Below are 22,044 nucleotides of genomic sequence, written 5' to 3' on the forward strand. Positions count from 1 at the left end.
GACCGTTTTATATAAAATAACTTTTTAAAATCCTATTTGCTCCATTTTTCCCACTGCAGCTTTAAGTTGGTACTTTTAATGTGAAATCAGATGAGGGGCGTGGCCTCACCTGCACAATCAAGGCTTTGACTCAGCACAGGTGAGCCACTCACACAGGAGGAGGACACACAGGAGGAGGGTTCAGTCTCTGATGTCCAACACACAGAGGACATTTCTCCACTTGTGTTTTTATCTGCTGGGATTTTAACTACAAAATCAACTAAAAGAAGAAAAGAGGTTCTCTTGTTTTAGGCTGCTTTTACTCTGCTCTACTCCTGCTTTAATAAAATGACGTGTCTGGATGAATTTGGGAGATTACTTGCAGCTTTTTTGGCCATTTTACTAAACTTTGCTTTTCAAGGTAAGATTAGAACTAAATGCTTTGCTTTGCTTTGTTTCCTTCAATCTATAAGAATAAAGTATGTCATTATAGGGCAGGACTTTTATTGTGTTGCTGTCTTTGATATTGTTCACTTTTGTTTTGAACCACAGTAATTCTATTTCTATGTGCTTATCTTAATACACTGTTAAGAATTTCCCAGTAAAATAACAGTAGAGAACTGGCAGCAGGGTTGCCTTTATGTTACTGTAAAAATTAACATTATTATACTGTCGCTGAAATGCACAGCTTAGTACTGTTAATGAAAAATACAGTTTGAACTTTATTAATTTCACAGTATTTTACAGTTAATTTACTGTTTAAAGATACATTATATAGCTGTTTTTCCACCTTTCTTTTACATTATCTTACTGATTTTTTTTAATGCACTATTAAGGTTTTAACATACATTTTTATAAACATTATTTTTGGCCTAGATGAATAGACTTAGCAGGTTACAGACATAGGAATAGTCACACTAAATACAATTAAAGGCACTTGTTAGGAAAAAGGCTATAATAGACTTGTTGAGACTTTTCCCAAAAATGTCTGTCTCTAGCTGGCTACAAGCACAGAATGCAAACCAGAACAACATGTGATGAAGAACAATAAAGCTAATTCACTGATTTTACAATAAAGTACAATGTACAAGCCTCACATGTGCAGATCATGAAACTGTTACTGATGATACTTTAGACAGATGATCAGCAGTGCTGTTTTTTTTTCAGTTAAAAAACGGCCTATGAGCGTAATTTAACAGGTTCTCTTTTGTATCAACAGTAAAGCACTGTTTTTAGCAATAACAGCTTAATTGTTTACAGTGTAGGAACACAAAGTGCATCACTTGCCATCAGCATTTATTGCATTTAAAGTGTAACATGAGTATTTCCTCTGATTACTTCCCTGACCTTATAGGTGCACACTGTGACCTGCTGGTTTCTCCTGCTGGTCCCTCTCTGGTGAACGCTCTAGCTGGCAGCAATGTGACTCTGGCTGTGTCCTTCAGTGGTGCCCCTGACCCAGCAGTTACCTGGTCCATGGGAGATTTACCTGTCGTCACCTGGACTATTAACTCCGGTGCTCCTCCAGACATAGCCGACAGCAGAAGGAAGGTGCTGAAGATGGAGCCAAATGGATCCCTTACCTTGGTGAATGTGCCGCTTCATGGATACAACAGTAACTACACCATTTTAATGACAAAGTCTGGACTGGGAAAATCCTCGACTACGTTCACTCTGAAAGTATTTGGTGAGTATAGTCTGATGTTGAGAAGAGTTTGGATTTAAAGAGGACCTATTATGCTCATTTTCAGGTTCATACTTGTGTTTTGGGTTTCTACTAGAACATGTTTACACGCTTTAATGTTATAAAAAACGCTTTATGTTTCTCATACCGGCTGTGCTGCAGCACCTCTTTTCCCCCTCTGTCTGAAACGCTCGGTTTGAACTCTCGCCCCACCTCCCGAAAAGCCCAGTCTAATCTGATTGGTTAGCTGGCCCTCCGCTGCAGCTCCGCTCTAACTAGTTCTGTTTGAGGGCATGCCAAACTAGCTGCTGGTATTAGTAAATAGGCTGGTCCGAGATGAACTGCGCTTGCCCCAATAGCACCATATTGCAGCCTGTGAGCAGCTGCCGTCTACAGCGCTCTCCCTCAATACTGGACCAATTTCTGAAGTTGTTGTTCCCATTAGTCAGTTAGACACAAAAGCATGGGAAAATAGGGTTGAAAAATACCAAAGTTAGCCTTCAATGAAACATTATTATGTTGTTTGGTGCATTTGAAAGGAAAACAGATATAGTAACTGTGGTAACTTATGTACCTCATCCACCTGTTCCTCCATCCATTCACCTTTTCTTTCACAGATCACATTCAGAATGTGACTCTGAGCACACAGCCGCCTGATTTTGCCAAAGAGGGAACTGATCGCTTCACCCTGCAGTACAGCATGCTGCGAGGAGTGGTCGAGCAACAGAAGTGGTTCTTCAATGGCGTAGAGATAAAATCCAACTCGCGCTACTCTTTGGAGGAAAGAAGCCTTGTAATCCTCAGGCCAAACCGAAGCGACACAGGAGAGTACACGGTGATACTGACGAACCCCTTCAGCAGCGTGACGACTCACATGAACGTCACTGTACTGTGTAAGATTAATAATGTCTTTATACACCTCAGTCTGTTTGTATCCCCCCCGTGGTTTTCTTATCTCTCCTCTCTATTCCTTGTGTTGTGTTTGTAGATGGACCAGACGAACCCGCACTAAAGGCCCGTCCAGCTCAGCCTTTCTACGTATCAGGAGACTCGCTGAGCGTCTCCTGCCAGGCTGAGGGCTACCCACCGCCGACTGCTGAGTGGACCTTCGGTGGTCAGACCCTTCCTGATTCACCCGAAGGAGTCTTAAATCTAAAACATGTACAGACCAGTCAAGGAGGCGTTTATACATGCAAGCTGCTAAACGTGCGGACTCGAGAACAGCGTCAAAAGAGCATCACTTTAAACGTGTATGGTATGTGAAAAGCATGAGTTTTACCTTTTCGGTGTGCATGTGATAGGAGTTTGCATTTTGTAAGTAATTTGTCTTAAAGGAACATTGTGTAACATTTAGGGGAATCTATTGGCAGAAATGGAATATAATATTAATAATTAGGGCTGTCGGAGTTAACAAGATAACAACGCAAGCTTTAAAGCTAGACATAAGGAATCCATCGGTACCAGCATGTCATACTAGCTTGTCGCGGAGGACGCTAAATAATCAGAGTATTAAATACTTGACCAATCTCCCTTTAAGGTCCCTTTTAATTTTCCTCAATATGTCTGAAAGAATGTTATGACTTGGTTAAACCATGAACGACAAAATTCAGTTTTGAATTTACATATCGTTACTTTAAAGACCTGTGCATCGAGTTTGAGGTAATGTTTTAATAATTTCAGTAGAGCTGTAGGATTACAGTATTCGACTATCTTTGCACCTATAAAGAATACAAGAAAATACTAAGATTAGGGCCCTTGAGATTCTGTACATACATGGTTCTGACCCAACATGCTTGTCTAAATGACGTGTAAATATGGACCCAAACATGAATGAATGCTTGATTCACTTTAATAATGTCTGATAAATGTTCTCTTCGGACAGAGAGGCCGCCGGGCAACCCGATGTGCTCGGTGCAGACGGTGAATAACTTGGACCTGCGGTACAACTGTCGGTGGTTGGGGGGAACCCCACAGGCCCAGCTTTCTTTCCCAGCACTAAGCAACACCAGCAGTGGAGCGGGGAACTTCAGTCTGACCTTCAATGCCTCAGATAACCTCAACGGGAAAACTGTCACATGTATGGCAGACCACCCAATCGAACAGAATAATTGCAGTATCACTGCAAGTAAGTTTTTATCAAGCCAACAATCTGTCGTTCCAAAAATGAAACTGTATCTGTGTGTATTAGTGAATTCAGCAGCCAACCCCAAACAAGAACCGTATCTTCCCCAGGTAGTCCAATGAAGTTCCTGCCAGCTGTGAGAACCACAGTTGACTCTGGGGACAAAATAGTGGTCACTATCCACTGTGTCAGTGAGGCTTCGCCTGAGGCTGTGGTGTCATGGTCCAAAGGCAGCGAGGCGGTCACCAGTGGGACAACATACCAGATCAGCAGTAACACCACACAGCTCGAGATTCGGGATTACAACGTCAGCAACCCTCTCCAAAACTACACTTGTACCTGCCGCAACCCGCTGGGCAACCAGAGCAGGGAAATCCAGTTAAGAGGTACAGTATTGCTGTTCTTGGTTTGTTGGTTCTCACATTAAAGCTGCAGTAAGCAGAATATTTTTGGCATCATTGGGCAAAAATTCGATAATAAGGTTTCAGCATATTGTAATTCAAGTGTTCTGAGAGAAAACTAGACTTCTGCTCCTCCTCATGGCTCTGTTTTCAGGCTTTAGAACATCTAGCCCGTGACGGGAGACTTTGACCAATCACAGGTCATTTCAGAGAGAGAGAGCGTTCCTATTGGCTGTTGGGCGGTGCTTGGTATTTCCTCAACTGATCTCATTATGGCTTCAGGTCACAAACTTTCTCATTTTACAGCTAAACAGTACACTACAAGATGATTCTGAAAACATTTGAGGAGAGAACTACGTCCACTTCGTGTATACAGTCTACGGTTCTGGACTGTCAAACATAAGAAATTGAATATGTCACCTTGGGCTTTAGGAAAATGAGATGGGCATTTTTCAGTACTTTCTGACATCTTCCAGATCAAACTTTGAGTCGATTTAATAGAGAAAATAATCAGCTGATTAATCGCGAATGAAAATAATTGTTAGTTGCAGCCATACTTCCGAATGAATACTTTTACCTTTGACGTTAACTACTTTCATTGACTTTTACTGTAGCATATTTTGACTGTGTTGTATTGATGGTTACGTCTTCCACCACAGCCATACAGCACAGTACAGGGATTATTAGTGTCATTCTTAAATACTGTCAGGATTCTGTTGCCTTCAGCTTCTAGTTTGGAGCACTAGCATTACCGGAGTAAAAGGAAACAATGAACCCTCAGACAGAGAGCTAAGTAATACCTGAGATTGCTCTTTTCCTTAAACAAAGCTCTCCAGTCTTGTAATCCCCCCCCTCCTCTCCTCTCCTGCCCTCTCTTGAGCTCCCCCTCGCTCACAACCCCTCTCTTTCCAGGGCCGACGATCTCAGATTCCAGTTTGCTCCCTAATCACAATGGAACCATCGTCAGGTTGACCTGGGAGGTCCCGCCTACCTCTGTTGTTACAGGTGAAGCAGTAATTAACTCTAGGAAGGCAGCTCTTGAAAGGTTTATTTATTTCTCACAAGAATGTCTTTAACCATCACACACAAACCCGTGCTTCTGGTTTTGAATTTATACATCTCAGCAGAATTCCACAGTGTTGAAAACAGAAACTCAACAGTGAGGATAGGGGTGGTGTAAATATTGTGCAACATGTGATGCCTCTAGCTGGGCTGTGTTTCAGGAAGAAAAAGATTGTAAGGACAAAAGTACTGCGAAAAGATATTGTCAAGTTGAAGTGAAAAAAGTTAATTTCAGACCCTGCCTGTAACATTAACGAGTGAAATCCTGACATGTGCTACCACTATATGTTTTAATGATTGATCAACTTTGATGCTAGTATCGTACAAAGCAAAACTGAATTGCGTGTGCTTTTGCAAAGGGTTTGACATCCAACTGAAAGGACCAGACCTCCTGAGCAAAAGTCGTAATGGCACCAAAACTACAGGCAGCTCAAACAGATATCGCACCATCCAGCGGAAACTTGGCCACGACAGGAGTGCAGACATGTTTTTCCTCGATCCCCGCCTGACGTACAGGTTTCGGGTCATCCCCAAAGCTCTTACGACTGAAGGAGAGCCATCAGAGGTCAACAGAATTGGTCCAGGTATGGCAAATTGTTCGACTGTGTGTGTGTGTGTGTTAAAGCACTGCATTTCTTACCACGGGGTCACACATGGTGCTACAGTGAAACCGCTGCTTACTGTTTGTCCTGGCGATACTACATGTAGGTGACGGGCTGAGTGGACCTGCCATTGCTGGCATTGCAGCTGGGATCCCCTGCAGCCTTCTCTTCCTGCTCCTGCTGGGCTGCTTCATCTACTTCTGCGTCTCATGGAACAAGAAAAGGAACAAAAGCAAGTGCTTGCGTATGCCTAGTTCACACTACACAACTTTAGCCCTGAATTTCCGCTCCCAGACAGTTTTTGGATCTCCCTGACTAAAGCCCCAGATCACTTTGTTTTTTTTCTGTGTTTCGCAGGTCGGCAGACCAGATATCCAGTGTCCAGAGCCGTTGACAAGGTTAGAATCACTTCACTGAACATAATAAATGCCAACACATTAGTTGGTAGTTTTTTTATTTATGTATTTACTATGGGCAGTGCACATCAATCAACATTTCACTTTCCACCTCAATGTAAATGTGCCATGGTTAGCTACAGAGCAAATTTACCATCTGTAGTGCCTGGGCAGGTGATTACAAATTAGAGGCCTAATATTATCAATACAAAGCTTCAGCAAGCACTACAGCACAACACAGTATACAGTATATATGAGTATGTAACAGCAGTGCCAGAGATGAGGTAGAATGATTACTCATGACTGCAGGTTTGGTTTGCTTTAAGCCATCTCCTAAAGAGGTCCTATGCTGGGGCGGCCCAGTGGCTCACCCGGTGGAGCGGGCGGCCCATGTACCGGGGCTGAGTCCTTGCCGCAGAGGCCCAGGATTCGGGTCCGACCCACGGCCCTTTGCTGCATGTCATCCCTTCTCTCTCCTTCTTTCATGGCTATCGCTATCAAATAAAGACAAAAAGACAAAAAAATAATCTTAAAAAAGAGGACTTCTGCTTTGGGGGTTTCTCTTTCCTTTACTCTGTGCATATTATGCATCAGATACAGTATGTGATAATTCATTAACACGTCGCACAATGAATTCTGCATGTGCTATTTTGGCCGGTTGTTTTAGCTTCTTTCTCGTCACTCACAGGCAGTAACAACCCAAACAGAAACAACTCCTCATAACCTGCTGAAAGAAGGGCTGAAGGCTCTCCCTGATTACAACCCATTCAAGGTAGTCTTTCCAATAACACACATCTAAGTAGAACATTTGTTTCTTTTGTTGATTTATAATCTGTTAACTGGCATGTTTTCTTTCAGACTCCCTCTGAAAGATCAGTGCCTCTCCCAAGATTTGTCCCTCCACCGCCTGTCAGAGTCGCTACAGTTGTCTAAAGTTGTCTTTGATGTGTATATTCATTTTGTGCAGCATGCTATATCTTTGTGTGTTTTGTTTGAATGTATGATATTTATCTATCTATTTGTATTATTACTTTAACTGAAATAAGGATCAGCGTCATGAATGCATTTCATTAATGTAGAGGTGGGTATTTGTATCACTTTCCTGTATAATCTGCAATATAAAACTCCATCATTATTTATTCATAATAAATCAAAGTATAAGCCATGCCTGTAAATTTATTTAGCTAAATATCAAGAGAAGCTTGACTGTTTCCTTCCTATTCATTATAACTTTACAAGTTATAGTCACAACTATACTGTTCCCCTACAGTAGGTTTTTGCATTTTTCACTTTTATTAGACACAGTGTAGAGTATTAGTATTAGTGTAGTGTTTTTTTTTTCATATTTACTTTTAATTTTCAATTTTTTTTTATTATTATTTTTTTTATTTTATTTTAACATTTTTAATAATTTCCGATTTTTAAGTTTTAAGTTTAATGTTGTGTTGTTGGCACAGCTTGACAGCAGTAACCATCATGAAATAACTGCAGTCCCTCTCTTTTGTGCCAGAGAGCAGCAAAACGCGTTTTTATATTCCATTCGAAGTTTTTTTTCGGTTTTTTTTCTATTTTTCTTTTTCTTTTCTTTTCTTTATTTCCTTTTTAATTTATTTTTCATATTTTTTTTTATTTTAACATTTTTAATAATTTTCAATTTTTTAAGTTTAATGTTGTGTTGTTGGCACAGCTTGACAGCAGTAACCATCATGAAATAACTGCAGTTCCTCTCTTTTGTGCCAGAGAGCAGCAAAACGCGTTTTTAAATTCCAGTTGAAGTTATTTTTTATTTCATTTTTTTTTTTTTTTTGCTATTTTCAATTTTTTTTTGTTCATATTTACTTTTATTTTTTAATTTTCAAATTTTCAAATTTTCAAATTTTTTTAAAACATTTTTTAAATTTTTTTTATAAAAATTTGTTTTTTTTAAATGTATTTTTCATTTTTTGTTTTTGTTTTTCATATTTACTTTTAAGTTTAAATTTTCAATTTTTTTTTTTTATTTACATTTTTTTTTATATTACCATTTTTAATAATTTTCAGTTTTTAAGTTTTAAATTTAATGCAGTTCCTCTCTTTTGTGCCAGAGAGCAGCAAAACGCGTTTTTAAATTCCAGTTGAAGTTATTTACTGGGATTTCCCAGAGGGCCTCACTTCAAGTCACTCAAGGATTTTCCTTTCCTGGCAAAATAGTTTGTTGGTAATGTTTACTATTTTCACGCTTTGCTGTGTTCAACATGCACTCCGACAGTGATGCGCTGCTGTACGTGGATTCAGTCCTGCATGGCCACGAGTGGGTGTTTAACCAGATGAAGCATTTGTAAGGATGTCACATCTGTTTTGTTTCCTCCAGGGACGTGATATGCTGTTGTAGTCATGATAATCCTCGTACCGTGTGTCTCACTGTTTTATCCCAGTGTTACCTTTCTTTTCTCTAACATACGCACCTTATGATGGTCCATTACTGTTTCATTTTATTTTTTTGTGCAGAAGTATTTTATACATGAACAGTGACTGAACCAGTGATGCCAGTCATTCAGGAGCCCACAGAAGGAGGTGCCGACAGGTTTACCTGTGAGATCAGATGCTCCTGCCCCTCACCTCCTCCCTCCCTCCCTCCCTCTCCTTCGGCAGGCACAGAGCTGAAGTAGGTGGTGAACAACACACCGGAGCAAGATGGTGAGTGACGCCTCCTCTCAACATTAATGTTTGTTGCCTAAGCGGAGGATCATGGAGAGGTGGCCGGCTCTAAGGTCAGGTTGCACCCTGAGGAGAGCAGCTGTGCACCCATGAGTCAGTGTGACAGTACATGTATGACCCTGATGCCAACCTTCTGTTGTGAGGAAACACACATTCAAATAGCTGTCTAAAGTTTCCATCATGGTGATCTGATGGGTTTTTATGTATACATTTGTGCAGCAGATGGTGCTATTGTGCAGTGCTAGCGTGTTAGTACAATGGAAATTGAAAATACTTCAATAAATACAGATCTTAATAATCATAATGAGAGTTGACAATGCTGCAGTCACTGTCTTTGCCTGTCTGCATCTCTATTTTCAGTTTAATTTTAAATAAATAAATAAAATAAAAAATAAAATAGAAATAAAGGAGTATATAAAATGGAAATTATGTACATAATTATTGTAGCATACATCCATTATCTATAACCGCTTATCCTGTTCAAGGCCACAGGGCTGATTTTGAGTGAAGGCGAGGTACACCCTGGACAGGTCGCCAGACTATCACAGCACTGACACACAGAGACAGACAACCATTCACGCTCGCATTCACAAACCGGAGAACCCGGAGAAAACCCTCGCTGACACGGGGAGAACATGCAAACTCCACACATAATTTCGTTTTACATACTATCAGTAGTATTTTATAGCCAGATTCCCTTTCAAGAGGTAGAAAATCCATTTGGCGTACTTTGGGTATCCAAGTGGTCAAATGGAGAGTCCGCCTGGTCCTATCCTGAATAAAACCTTTGTAGAATCTATGTGCTTTGTGTTGTTTATATCTGCTTTGGCACAGTTGTAGTCAAGGAGTTGCTGAATGAATTCACTGACATCTCTGTGCATGGTATCATTGTTATAATGGTGTTATCCACTGTCTAATCTAGAAAACATTTTAGGCAAGGATAAAAATATATTTTTTTCCTTTGGTTCTACACAGTTTACTCCGGCATAGTAACAGTCACAATGTTACTGACACTTGAGGTCTTACCTATCCACAGAGACCAAGATCATGCATATGGACCTGGTAGTTGTGGAGCTATTCTTGATTTATTATGGCTATGTCTGTCTAGGCGAACCACACCTTCCAGCAGCCTATAGGGCTTAAGAGGTTAAAAATAAGTTTTCTATTTTGAATTCTGATGCACAAAATGCTGATTTATTTTAGGAAGAAATAGCGCTTGTCATGATGAAATGAGGAAGGGCTCATGCTAATTGAGGATAGTGTGACATTGCTGAGCGTTTTGTCTTGCCAGAAATGTTGAGCTTGGGTGCGAGATCATTTACCACAGTTACACTTTTGTTACGTCCTGCAATTGCATCATGTCTTTTCCCCCCTCTTTTATTTCAGATGCCATCTTTACATCTCTCTGGATGAGACAGTGGTTCTGTTTAGTGCAAGTGTGTCCTTATCATGTGCCACTGATGGTTAACCTGCTACTTCCTGTGGAGGGTGTGCTTCTCACGGCCCTTAACCAGAGTGCACAGATCATCATATTCACTATCTGAGAACTCAGTGAAATCATTGTGTACATCAGTCAACGCCCTGGGCAGGGCCAGCAGTGCAGAGTACTCCCTAAGGGAGTTTATAAGATTTGATGTAATGCTCATTGCCTGTTTCCACATTCAAATACAGACCCAAATGATTGTAATTCACACAACGATTCAGCTTGCGTTAGTGCTCTAAATCAGGCAGCGAGTGCAGCGCTCTCTATGCAGCTGCTCTATCACGTCGGTCACATGATTTGCAGGTGTGCTGTCAGGGTTAATCCTTTGGCAGCATTGTATTGGAGGTTAGATGGACAAACCTGAGTCCAAAATCCCATTACATGTCTCTCATCCTTCAATACAGTGTTTCTCAACCTGGGGGTCAAGACCCCCAAGGGGGTTTATGAGATAATTTCCGGGGATTGTCAGATGGTTGTGGCGAAAAAATTAAATAACATAGTAAAAATAAAATAACATATTTTACGTTATATCACCTGTATTAGTGATATAATTTTATTCAGTGTGTTTGAGAGAGTCAAAGTGTGCATCACATGATTTTCTGAGGAGGGATTTCCAGCGGGTCAGTGGGAGAGAAAAAGTCACGAAACCCATCAAAAATCCACAGTGTCGGGAGCCCATTGGACAAAACTGTCATCACAAGCAAAGCATTATTTATTTAGCCTACATTTATTAATCAGAACGTTCACAAAAATCACTCAAAATCAGCAGGGGGAGGAGCGTAGAAACATATAGCTGTGTGCTCTTTAAAGACGGTGCTGATTTTGTTTTAGTTGGAAATATTGAAAGAATATTGATTTAATTTTTTTGCCCTGCATCCACAACGGAAATAAGCCTCTTATCTTTGACATATAAAATCGCATTACTCACAAAAATCCCTCATGTGGATAGAATAATTAGGCAGTTAATTATAAAGATGGAATCAGGTGTCTCAGAGGGATATACCTCCCTGAATATTAACTGTGCTCATGTTACTTAATAACTTTGAATAACCGGCTCATTGTAGCAGCTGTGACTGTTTTTGACACATGCCATGTGAATTGTATTTTTTGCATGCCACATATAGTTTGCAGTGTTTATACTAATATTGTAAATACTATAGGCAAGGCAAGGCATTGCAGCTTTATTTGTAGAGCACATTTCAGCAACAGGGCAATTCAAAGTGCTTTACACAAACATTCAAGAACATTGCGACAAAGTGCAAAAGAACATTATGACATAATTAAAACAGTTATCAAAACATCAAAACATTAAAACATTAAAGATTAGAAAATAAAAACAAGCAAAAAATAAAAGCTAGGATAGAAGCTAAAATAGAATATAACACAAGAGTAAAAGCTGTAGTGCAGTATAAGATCATTATCTGGTTTAATAAAAGGCAGCAGCAGCAAACAGGAAAGTTTGAAGCTTTGTTTTAAATGAACTCAGAGTTGGAGGTCCTGCAGGTTTCTGGGAGCTTGTTCCAGATATTTGGTGCATAAAAACTGAACGCTTCTGCATGTTTAGTTGTGACTCTGGGGACACTAAGCAGACCTGATCCAGATGACCTGAGAGGTCTGGATGGTTCATAACATAGCAGAAGACCAGAAATATATTTTGGCCCTAAACCATTTAGTGCTTTGTAAACCAGCAGCAGTATTTTGGAATCAATTCTCTGAGAGACAGGGAGCCGGTGTAGAGACCTCAGAACTGGACTGATATGATCCACTCTCTTGGTGTATAGGTGTACAATATTTCAGTATATGTGTTTTATGCAGTATTGGGCAGCTATAAGTGTTTCCACAATGTCATTTCATATTCAGAGTGAACATGTTAAGCACACTCTGCATGCAGTGTGACATTTCTTTTTTTGAAGCATCTCTGCGGTCATGTGTCTGCTCTAAGCGTGTATGTGTCCCCATAACCACACCCCAGCCACACTGAAAGAAAGTGTGCGCTTCAGCATGTTCCATTGACCACAGCAGTACTGCAAGCCTTTGCACATCCACAGTTCCAGAATGCCTCATAGAACAACAGACAAGGACTGTAGAGCAGCGGCCCCGTATACCCAGACCCTCCCCCCATCCATCACCATCCAACGCCATCCCCCCTCTCCCCTGACCCCCCCAAAATACTCCCATGTAGTTCAGTGTGAAAGAGTCACGTGGCTTTTGGCCCTGCAGCTCAAGTGCATTTGTTCTGTGCCGATTGTTTTAAAGGATTTTGCCTCCATCGACAGAAAAGTGGAGGGGATAACTTTTTGGAATTCAGCCTAGGGCTTCCTCTTTGACGTTTCGCTCACTCCTGGCTTGCACTCTCTCTCACTTTCCCTGAGGAAAGGCTGATACTTGAAGAGGGTTGATTTATCCTGAGGAATTCAGGTAAGATGATATTGTTAATTGCTGATGCCACTTAGATGGTAAGAATTGGGAGTCAATATAATAAAGTAGAAACATGGCACGCTAACTAAGGAGAGTATGTCTCACACAGGTGGGCCTAGAGGGCCTTCATCATGTGATAGTGACACGCTTTCAGGATTGTAGCTCAAATCATTTACATGCAATGTCCATATTTTAAATAAATGTGTGTTGTTTTGTTCAAAATCTATATTATTTCATCATTACCCCATAGATTATTTTTACTTAATACATGTCTCAAGATCACATCTATGTGGTTCCTTTTAACATGTCCAGATAAATCTAAAATGTTCAGACCCTCCTCCAAAGGTTGTGGATGGTGTATGTCGTCTCTGAGGGCAAAAAGTTTGACCTGGTTGTAACAGATGTTTGTCCTGCTGTGATATGCTAACTAATTTTTCTAGTTCATATCAATTTGTTGTTGTCAAAAACAGATTATGGCTAATTACAGTCTGCACAGCTACACACATGTAGGGGAACCACGGTAACTTGATTATATCAGGTTATCATTGAGGAGTTGGACTAATTCACCAAAAAATAATCCCATTTGTTTGTGTTTATGCAACTGTCATTGTTCTCATTTTAAAACCTTGTTCGATATTCAATTCATTTGTATCTGCCATCACTGTCTTTCACAGCATTATGAGTCATGTGTGAGTCTTTGGCTATTTTCTGATTTGGGTTTAACTTAAATACTTGTGGCTTGTTTAACTGCAGTAGTGAGTATAAAAAAACATATTCAAACAGAGAGAGAGAGAGTGAGAGAGCACATGTTGCTGTGAGCTGATCGTATTGTGGTTGGTTGGTATGATTACTCCGTCCAGGCCGGCAGCTCTCATGATCAGCTCTGTGCTTTGTTGTTACAGCAAACTGCGTGGTCAAAGCAAACTGATATGTGTACATAGATAGCTCTAACATCCTGGTGCATCTTCGGTCAGCATCTCCCTTGAATGAGGAACTGCAAATATTGCTGTTAGCAGACAAAAATAACTGATAACACATTTCTCTGTCATCTTTGAGGAAATGTAGTGGTATGAATTCAACACTGTTGCCAGGAGGTGACGCAACGGTTAGGGTAGATGGTGTGTGCCAGGAGGGATGGTGGTCTAAGCCCCGAGTCCTGCTGCATAAATCTAAACAGGAAAAGTAAATGCATGTCTTCCCTTCATTAGATACTTAAATCATGGGGCTCCAACCTGCAAAGATAAGCCCCCATTTTCACCGGTAGCGATGTTGGCTTGTATCACAGCAGACTGACTGCATTTGGCAGCTCCTAGATGTGTCTTTTCCTGCCTCTGCATACACTCCTTCAGGCCATTCCTTAATCCGATTCCTACTAAATAAACATTAAAACTAAAGATACACCCCCCGTTCTATAAAATTACTAACTATCTTCTTTTCTTTTTGCATAGTGCATAAGCCGTAACCACTGTCACAGTGTCACTCATGATGCACAGCTTCATGGGAGGGGGCCTATTCTGTGCCATCGTGGGGAACATCCTGTTGGTGGTCTCCACAGCCACAGACTACTGGATGCAGTACCGTCTGTCTGGCAGCTTCGCCCATCAGGGCCTGTGGAGGTACTGCATGTCCGGCAAGTGTTACATGCAGACTGACAGCATTGGTAAGTTGGAAAATGTCTTCTTTTATATTCACCTGTGTCTCCCTGAGGCACATCAACTCTCACCAGAGCCTAGCTTTACTTATCTTACTTTTGAGGTACAATAACAAGAACTTCTTGAGGTGACGACAGCAACAGTGGTGGAAAAATACTTTCACTTAACAAGACTAACTGTGCGTTCCAATACCAATACTACCCTACTATTTAGTAGCCTATGCCAGAAAAAGATTTACTATGTCCCAATACATACAATGTCAAATGCAATATGCCAAAAATACCAGGATGTCCTACTACATCCGTCACATTTTGCAGTATGCAAACCAGCATGCTTTTCAGCAGATATATGAGCAAGAGGGTCAACGTTCAGGGCGCAATGTTACGGCGAAGTAGTATCTCCCAATCGTACGCATACTGCATGCAACAGTAGCCTACGTACTACGTAAGGGCAGCTGCAGTTTGTACTTAAAGAAAAAAGAAAAAGGGTACGATTTGGAACGCCCCCCAATAGTCTACAGTCACGTTACCAGTTCAATCGTTAACAATGCTAACGTACTGATGCCAAGCAGGTTTAACGTTTACTGGGTTCACCAAGTTAGTTTAGCGTGTTAGCATGCTAAAATTAGCTAATTAGCACTGAATACAAAGTATAGATGAGGTTGATGATGGGAATGTTATTAGTTTTGCAGGTCTTTGTTTATAAACCACAATTTTGACCTGATGATGGCGCTAGATCAGGGGTCAGCAACCTTTACTATCAAAAGAGCCATTTTAGGGCAAAAGAAAAAGAAAAAGAAAGAAAAAGCCACAAACATTTGAGCATTGTGATGAAGGTAACAGTTTATAGTCTTAGTATAAAGTATATAAGTCTAAAGCAGTGAGGGCCAAAGAGACAATGTACTACAGAGTATTAGGGCCACATTGAGGGAAAAAACATCTGAGATTTTGAGAATAAAGTCATAACTTTACGAGAAAAAACAAAATAAAATGGAAAATTATTACTTTATAATATTGTGACTTTATTCTCATAATACTACTACTTTTTTCTTGTAAACCTATGACTTTATTCTCGTAATCTCAGATTTATTTTTTTTCCTCAATGTGGCCCTAATTCTCAGTCTGATCATCGTACCATAGACCTACAACAATGATAAATAAAAATGAAAATGTGAAGAAAAAACTGTTATTCATTTCTACTAATTAAAAAAAAAAAATCCACAGGGAGCCACTGGAGAGGAGCTAAAGAGCTGCGTGTTGCTCCGGAGTCGCAGGTTGCTGACCCCTGAGCTAGATGAAAAATCAAGGATCACCAAAGTCATTTGGATATATTGTGTGGAAACTGTAAAAGTTTATGGAAAACCATCCTATAGTTGCAGAGATATTTTATTCTGGACCAAAATGGTGGACTGATCGACTGACAGACTGACATTGCCATCCCTCGAAACACACACACGTGTGGCTAAAAATAAAAATACCACAATATAAAAGTAGTACGCCAATAAAAGTGTCTTACTGAAGTAAAAGTAATAATACACTGTGTGATTCTTTATTCATTGTAAATATTTTAACATTTCAAAAACAACAACATTTGGCAGCTTGTCTATGTGGAAAGTTAGAGAGGATGAAATAAAAATGCATAAAAATCACACAAATAGTCAAAGAATCAGACCTCAAAATTGTACTTCGTGAGTGTTCTTGAGTAAAAACACTTCCCTGTGCAATTTGACCACTACATTTCACGGTTTTATGATTCCCTGCCTTCAAACAGCATGACAGCGTTAATGATTGCTGCTGTGTGAGTCCAGCAGAGCACTGGAACAATTTACTATTTCAAGGGCAAAAGTTATGTGGAATAAAGTGTCTGAGTTCACGTTTAAGGGGTCAGTAGAAATATTTGGAAATTGATTCATTTCCAGTGCATTTTGGTATGAAACTGTGTTATTCATCTGCACATATCTTTATAGAATTCTCTCTCTCCCTTGTTTTACTCGTCCTCAGCCTACTGGAACGCCACTCGTGCTTTCATGATCCTCTCTGCCATGTCATGCTTTGCCGGCATCATCGCAGGAATCCTCTCCTTTGCCCACTTCTCGGCCTTTGAGAGGTTCAACCGCTCATTTGCTGCTGGGATCATGTTCTTTGTTTCAAGTGAGTCATGGACACAGTAACCAAATAATGTCCTAATAATTGTGTTTTCTACATCTGCTGTGAATGATGTTTATTATTTAGTCAATTTGCATGTCATGTAAATCTCAGACAAAGGCCTGCCATAGAAACTCTGTAGCAGATTCACCTGGGGACTTCCAACTGAGACGACCGTTACTATTACCAATATTAATTTGAATATGCTTCACTCTCTGCCCACCATGCCAGCTCTCTTTGTTCTGCTTGCAATGGCCATTTACACTGGAGTGACTGTGAACTTCCTGGGCAAGCGCTTTGGCGACTGGCGCTTCTCTTGGTCCTACATACTAGGCTGGGTGGCGCTGCTCATGACCTTCTTTGCAGGTTTGTTCAAATAAAAGATTTTGGTGTAATTACAACTTGCTGAAACACAAAATCAGTTTGAGTTCTTATATGAATATTACACAGTTCTGGCAAACTGAGGAAAACTGTTAATGTTCCAAAAATCTTACAACAACTCTGTCAAATCTTGAAAAGCAAATCCTAAAATCACCAATGCAATGCTGTCACATGAACACTTTCATTTTCTTGAAATTTTATTTACAGAAATTCCTTAGTTAGTACAGTCTCATCAGGTTTACACTCATGAAAATGCCAACTATATGTTTTCAATCTAACATTTATTTACACCAGAAAACTCAAAATATATGTCCTGCCATCAAAAAACAGTTTGTTATTGTGCCATTAACTCATAGAAATGGCCCTTGTGGTAATCAAACATCGTATATGACCTATGTTTTGTTTTGCAGGTATATTCTACATGTGTGCCTACAGAATGCATGAGTGCAGAAGAGTGGCTGGCCCACGTTAAACAGGAAATAACGTGTCAAGGGCGCAGAGGATGTCAATTCCCATTCAAAAATAGAGAATTTACTGTAAAATAATAAAATTTGGAATTTTGCATATGCAGCAAACATGTCTTGTGGTTTTGTCATAAAATAATCTACAATTGTTTGTTATGGAAAGCAGCTCTGTCCCTTTGAGCAGGATTAGATCACCCTTAACAACAAAAAGTTTTGTTACTTAGTAACCAGCAAAACATAGATGTGAGGCATGGTTTTATAAATGACCTGAACTGTTGAAGCAATCTGTACAGCATTACACATTCTGATATAATGTCTAGAATATACAGTACAATAATAACATTGAAGCTGGATATGTATATACAGCCCGTTCTCATTCCCAGGGTGTGAAATTGTCATAGCTGTCGGCGTTCAATACCGCCGCACTAGGTACCCTTTCACAACCAGTATAGACGAGCCGGGCGTTCCATTAACTACGATGTAAACCAGCAACAGTAAACACTCAGGGAAAGTAGTTTAAAGAGCGAAAAGACACGCGCGGAGGTTGGGAGGTGAGGCGGATGGGTCCAACAAACACAAGGCTTTCATCCAGGAGACCGCTGTTTGTGTCTCATGTGTCCTGTGTTCACAACGTTAAGTCACATTTTCCCTGTACAATGTAGTAATTTTAAACCCAATCATTGTTTTTTCCTAAGCTTAACAAAGTGGTTTTGTTGCCTAAACCTAAGCAACTGTTTGAAAAAAGTGACGCTGAGGCGTCTGACAGAGCATCAGTATGTGACGAGTTGGGATGAGAACGTGCTGAAAAAAACACACATAGGTCAGGTGGGAGGGGTGGTGGGTAGGTCCATCAAACACAGGGCTTTCAGCCAGGAGACCGCTGTTTGTGTCCCGCGTGAAACCAACAACGTGTTGTTTGTCTCTCTGTTCACAACGTTAAGTTTCATTTTCACCTTACAAACTTAGTAACTTTAAACCAAACCACGATCATTTTTCCTAAGTGGTTTTGTTACCTAAACCTAAGCAAGTGTTTTTGTTTGCATTCACAATGTTAACCATGTATTTACTGCAACCGTTGTGGAGCGCCATAGGTTAGAAAGCGACACCAAGGGATCCTGACAAAGCGTCAGTATGTGTGATGTATGAGTTGGGATGAGAATGTGTTGGTATTTTACACTGAGCCAGAGCTTGTAGGCTGCCTTTGTAATCTTGCAATAGTCAGTGCGGGCTTCCTGAAAATTGACTTTTTACTATTGCAGTGGAAAGCAGACGAGGAAAAGTAGAAGATGATGGGATCAATACAGGTGTTGAAGGTGCTAAGCAGCAAGGTGTAGTACCTCCATTTTGGGCTCACGCCCTGGAAGTAGCCCAGTAAATGAGAGAAGTTGTATGGCAGCACACAAATGAGAAACACAGCTAGTGTCCCCAAGGCCATGCCGATGGCCTTCTGCTTCTGCAGCCGGGAAATCCTGGGGCGGCTGTACAGGATCAAGATGCAGCGCACGTAGCAGTAAACGCAAATCAGAAGAGGTACCAGGCAGAGCACAAAGAAAAACTCCAAACGTACTGGGAGGAGGATCTCCAACTGCTTCTCTGTAAAGTCCTCATAACAGATGCTGGAGTTTTTAGTAGACAGGGATGGGTGGTGCTGGGTGATGAAAGTAATGCTGCAGTGTGCTGCAGAAATGAACCAAATAACAGCACTGATAACTATCGCGTACACAGGTTTGAGCAGCTGATGATAGGTGATGGGGAAAGCTACCCCAATGTAGCGAACCACGCTGACCGCCATCAGCAGCAGGGAGCTGGTGTAGATTGTGGAGAAGAACGTGAAGGCGGTGATGGAGCACAGGAAGCTGGGCAAATGCCACTCCATGCCTGACGCTGCCTCGTACATCTTGAGAGGGAGGACAATCAAAAAGAGCAGGTCAGAGACAGTCAGGTTGAGCAGCAGGATGTCTGTGGGAAGCGGCTTGGAGTGGATCTTAACGCTGAAGGCATAGAGAGCCAGGAGGTTGGCCGGCAGGCCGATGAGGAAGGAAATGATGTAAACTGAGAGAAGGACCTCACTCCACACGAATGCCTCCATCATTACCCTAAAACCAAAGGAAGTAAACAAACGCCAATCAAAATGTATGAAGTAGCTGAGACAGGTGGTTAAAAATTACAGATTATTTTGATACCCGTGACAATGATAAACCAGTGAAGCCATGTGTGTGATTTAAGAAACATTCAGCTTGTTTCTGATACATAAGATTATGAGGGAATATAAAACTTGTTTAAACAACCACATAATATTAAAGGGTAACTTCGGTATTTTTCAACCTGGACCCTATTGTCCATGTTTTTGTGTCTAACTGACTAATAGGGACAACAATTTGTGGAATTGGTCCAGTATTGAGGGATAACAATGTAACCAGCAGCCACAAAACAAGCTGCAAGGGCAGGTGAGCAGCGTTAATGTACCGTTATGTCCACTAAACGTGCTTGTTTTTGACACCGACAGGCTCGGATTGTTATTATCAGCATCATGAAAAAGACACTACAGAGAAATATAACATCTTTCTTACCTTTCATTGATCCAGTCTGTTTTTTATTGTGTCCAAGTCCCGCTCAAGGAAATGTCTCGTTGTGAAATCTGAATATCCGTATACTCTGGCTCAAATAAATACGGGCGGCCATTGAATTCAAAGACCTCATCCACATTGTGGAAATTATCTAAATATTCAGCCATGGCATTGAAAATCGTTCAGATAACACTAAGCTACACTTTCTGTACTCCAACACGATAAAAACTCTGCCTAGCTGGCACTCACATTTCCACCATGGATGTATTCCACTATTCTACCGTTGTCTTCTAGCAACACGTCACCTCGCCAGATTTCAGAACAAGACTTCTCCTTGAGCGAGACTCTTTCCATAATGTCAGACAATAACATCAGAGCCAGTCATGACAGCACTTTTAGTGGACGTAAATGACGGTGCCAGCTTGCCCCAATAGCACCATATTGCAGCCTGTGAGCAGCTGCCGTCTACAGCGCTCTCCCTCAATACTGGACCAGTTTTCAGAAACTGTTGTCCCTATTAGTCAGTTAGACACAAAAACATGGGGAAATAGAGTCCAGGTTGAAAAATACCAAAGTTACCCTATAACTGTCAGATAATACTGTAGGTAGTAGTCACTAGACATCAACTAAATTATTAATTATGGTGCAATATTATAGGTTCATTTATCAGGAATTGTTCAATGTATCTGGTCAAACACATTTGAAAGAAGTAAAATCAGCATCTGTAGGTTTCTCTCAGGATTCTTGTAGATAATTTTATTACCTCATGTGTTTGCAGGCGACTTCTATGATAATATAATTCTCTATAATATGAGAATTAATAAAGTGAGTTAGGAAAGTGGCTTGTCATGACTCCGATCACAGAAATATTCCAAAACAAACGAGCCACAGTCAGCCCTCAAGTTCAGATTCCAAACACCAGATCTGGAATTTCAAAAGCAAAAAATGATCTGTGGTGCAAGGTTTGATAAATAAACATCTTTACTTACCCAAGTAGAAGTTTTCAAAAATGTTAAGGCTTTAAAAAAAACAAGCTCCGTGCTGTTTGCCTTGCTGTGCCTTTCGTCATAGACAACAGTTTATTACTTAAGAGTTCAAAGATGCGCTGATATAAAGAGTTATAAGCCGGAAACAGCGAGTCATATTCAACCCCAGTGTGACACACTGCTCTACTCATTCTACACTAAGCAAAGAGCAGGCGCCAATTGGTTAATATTAACTAAAATGCAAAACATGTTGACTTTCATATTGGGTATATTAATAAAGGACTTCCTCCCACTTGATTTCTGAAGGGATAAACCCTGACATGACTAATTAGGTTTGGGTCGCATCAAGCCATGAGCCTGCATTTATTCGAAGTTACGCCTACACCACAAGCTCGGAGAATAAGTCATCATTTCAGATAAACCAATTATTCTTCCACGCAGGCATTCAATTTAAGACGTCTTTCTCTGAGTTCAAGTCCAGTGTGGCATCAGTACTAGAAAGCAATTTGAGACATTTGTGGTTCCAGCAACAGAACGCAGAATAGCTGCACATGTCGGTCTGTTTTCTTCTGTTGCTTGGGAACAGCTTGAATATTGATTTCCTTCCTGTCATCCTATCTACATTAACATCAGTTATTACTGCAACAGGAAATAAACATGAACCCTTTTGTGTTTAAAACTGTAACAGACAATACTCTGTATGTAAGTTCTTTTGCAAGTCAATACGAATGATATGTTTAAATTAGGGCTGTCAAAGTTAACGCGATAATAACGAGTTAACGCAAATTTGTTTTAATGCCACTGATTTCTTTTACGCATTGACGCAACTTAAGGTTGTTGCTCAGTTTTAAAGCTAGAGTGAAGATACTGGCATCATGTGAAACTAAACCTAATGAATCCATTGGCACCAACCATGTCATACTAGCTTGTCGGGAAGGAGGCGAAATAACGCTCTAAACTTACGCAACATTTTGGCGAGGAAAAACTGTCATGTCCATTTTCAAAGG

General features: G+C 40.5%; 3 protein-coding genes across 4 annotated transcripts; 2 read left to right on the top strand and 1 right to left on the bottom strand.

The window, feature by feature from the left end:
- Positions 1-137: 137 nt before the first annotated feature.
- vsig10l (V-set and immunoglobulin domain containing 10 like) lies at positions 138-7,406 on the top strand. 2 transcript variants are annotated; one of them, XM_074652574.1, is made up of 12 exons: positions 138-400; positions 1,334-1,666; positions 2,281-2,556; positions 2,652-2,918; positions 3,546-3,788; positions 3,896-4,171; positions 5,099-5,191; positions 5,608-5,832; positions 5,957-6,082; positions 6,208-6,248; positions 6,934-7,017; positions 7,104-7,406. In XM_074652574.1, the coding sequence occupies exons 1-12, from the start codon at positions 328-330 to the stop codon at positions 7,176-7,178; spliced, it is 2,112 nt and encodes a 703-aa protein (XP_074508675.1). In that variant the 5' UTR covers positions 138-327; the 3' UTR covers positions 7,179-7,406. The 2 variants fall into 2 exon arrangements, with proteins under 2 accessions (XP_074508675.1, XP_074508676.1); XM_074652575.1 differs by lacking the exon at positions 138-400 and adding an exon at positions 980-1,013.
- Positions 7,407-12,624: 5,218 nt separating this feature from the next.
- lim2.5 (lens intrinsic membrane protein 2.5) lies at positions 12,625-17,595 on the top strand. The gene is made up of 5 exons (XM_074652611.1): positions 12,625-12,843; positions 14,292-14,503; positions 16,496-16,645; positions 16,871-17,005; positions 17,431-17,595. Exons 2-5 carry the CDS (start codon positions 14,326-14,328, stop codon positions 17,490-17,492), a joined length of 525 nt encoding a protein of 174 aa, XP_074508712.1. The 5' UTR covers positions 12,625-12,843; positions 14,292-14,325; the 3' UTR covers positions 17,493-17,595.
- A 1,011-nt stretch (positions 17,596-18,606) lies between these two features.
- LOC141778370 (free fatty acid receptor 2) lies at positions 18,607-21,913 on the bottom strand. The gene is made up of 2 exons (XM_074652599.1): positions 21,041-21,913; positions 18,607-19,580 (listed from the first exon to the last, which is right to left on the bottom strand). The coding sequence occupies exon 2, from the start codon at positions 19,574-19,576 to the stop codon at positions 18,656-18,658; it is 921 nt and encodes a 306-aa protein (XP_074508700.1). The 5' UTR covers positions 19,577-19,580; positions 21,041-21,913; the 3' UTR covers positions 18,607-18,655.
- Between the last annotated feature and the right edge of the window lie 131 nt (positions 21,914-22,044).

The sequence above is a fragment of the Sebastes fasciatus genome, chromosome 12 (genome assembly GCF_043250625.1).
Source record: "Sebastes fasciatus isolate fSebFas1 chromosome 12, fSebFas1.pri, whole genome shotgun sequence".
NCBI lineage: Eukaryota > Metazoa > Chordata > Actinopteri > Perciformes > Sebastidae > Sebastes > Sebastes fasciatus.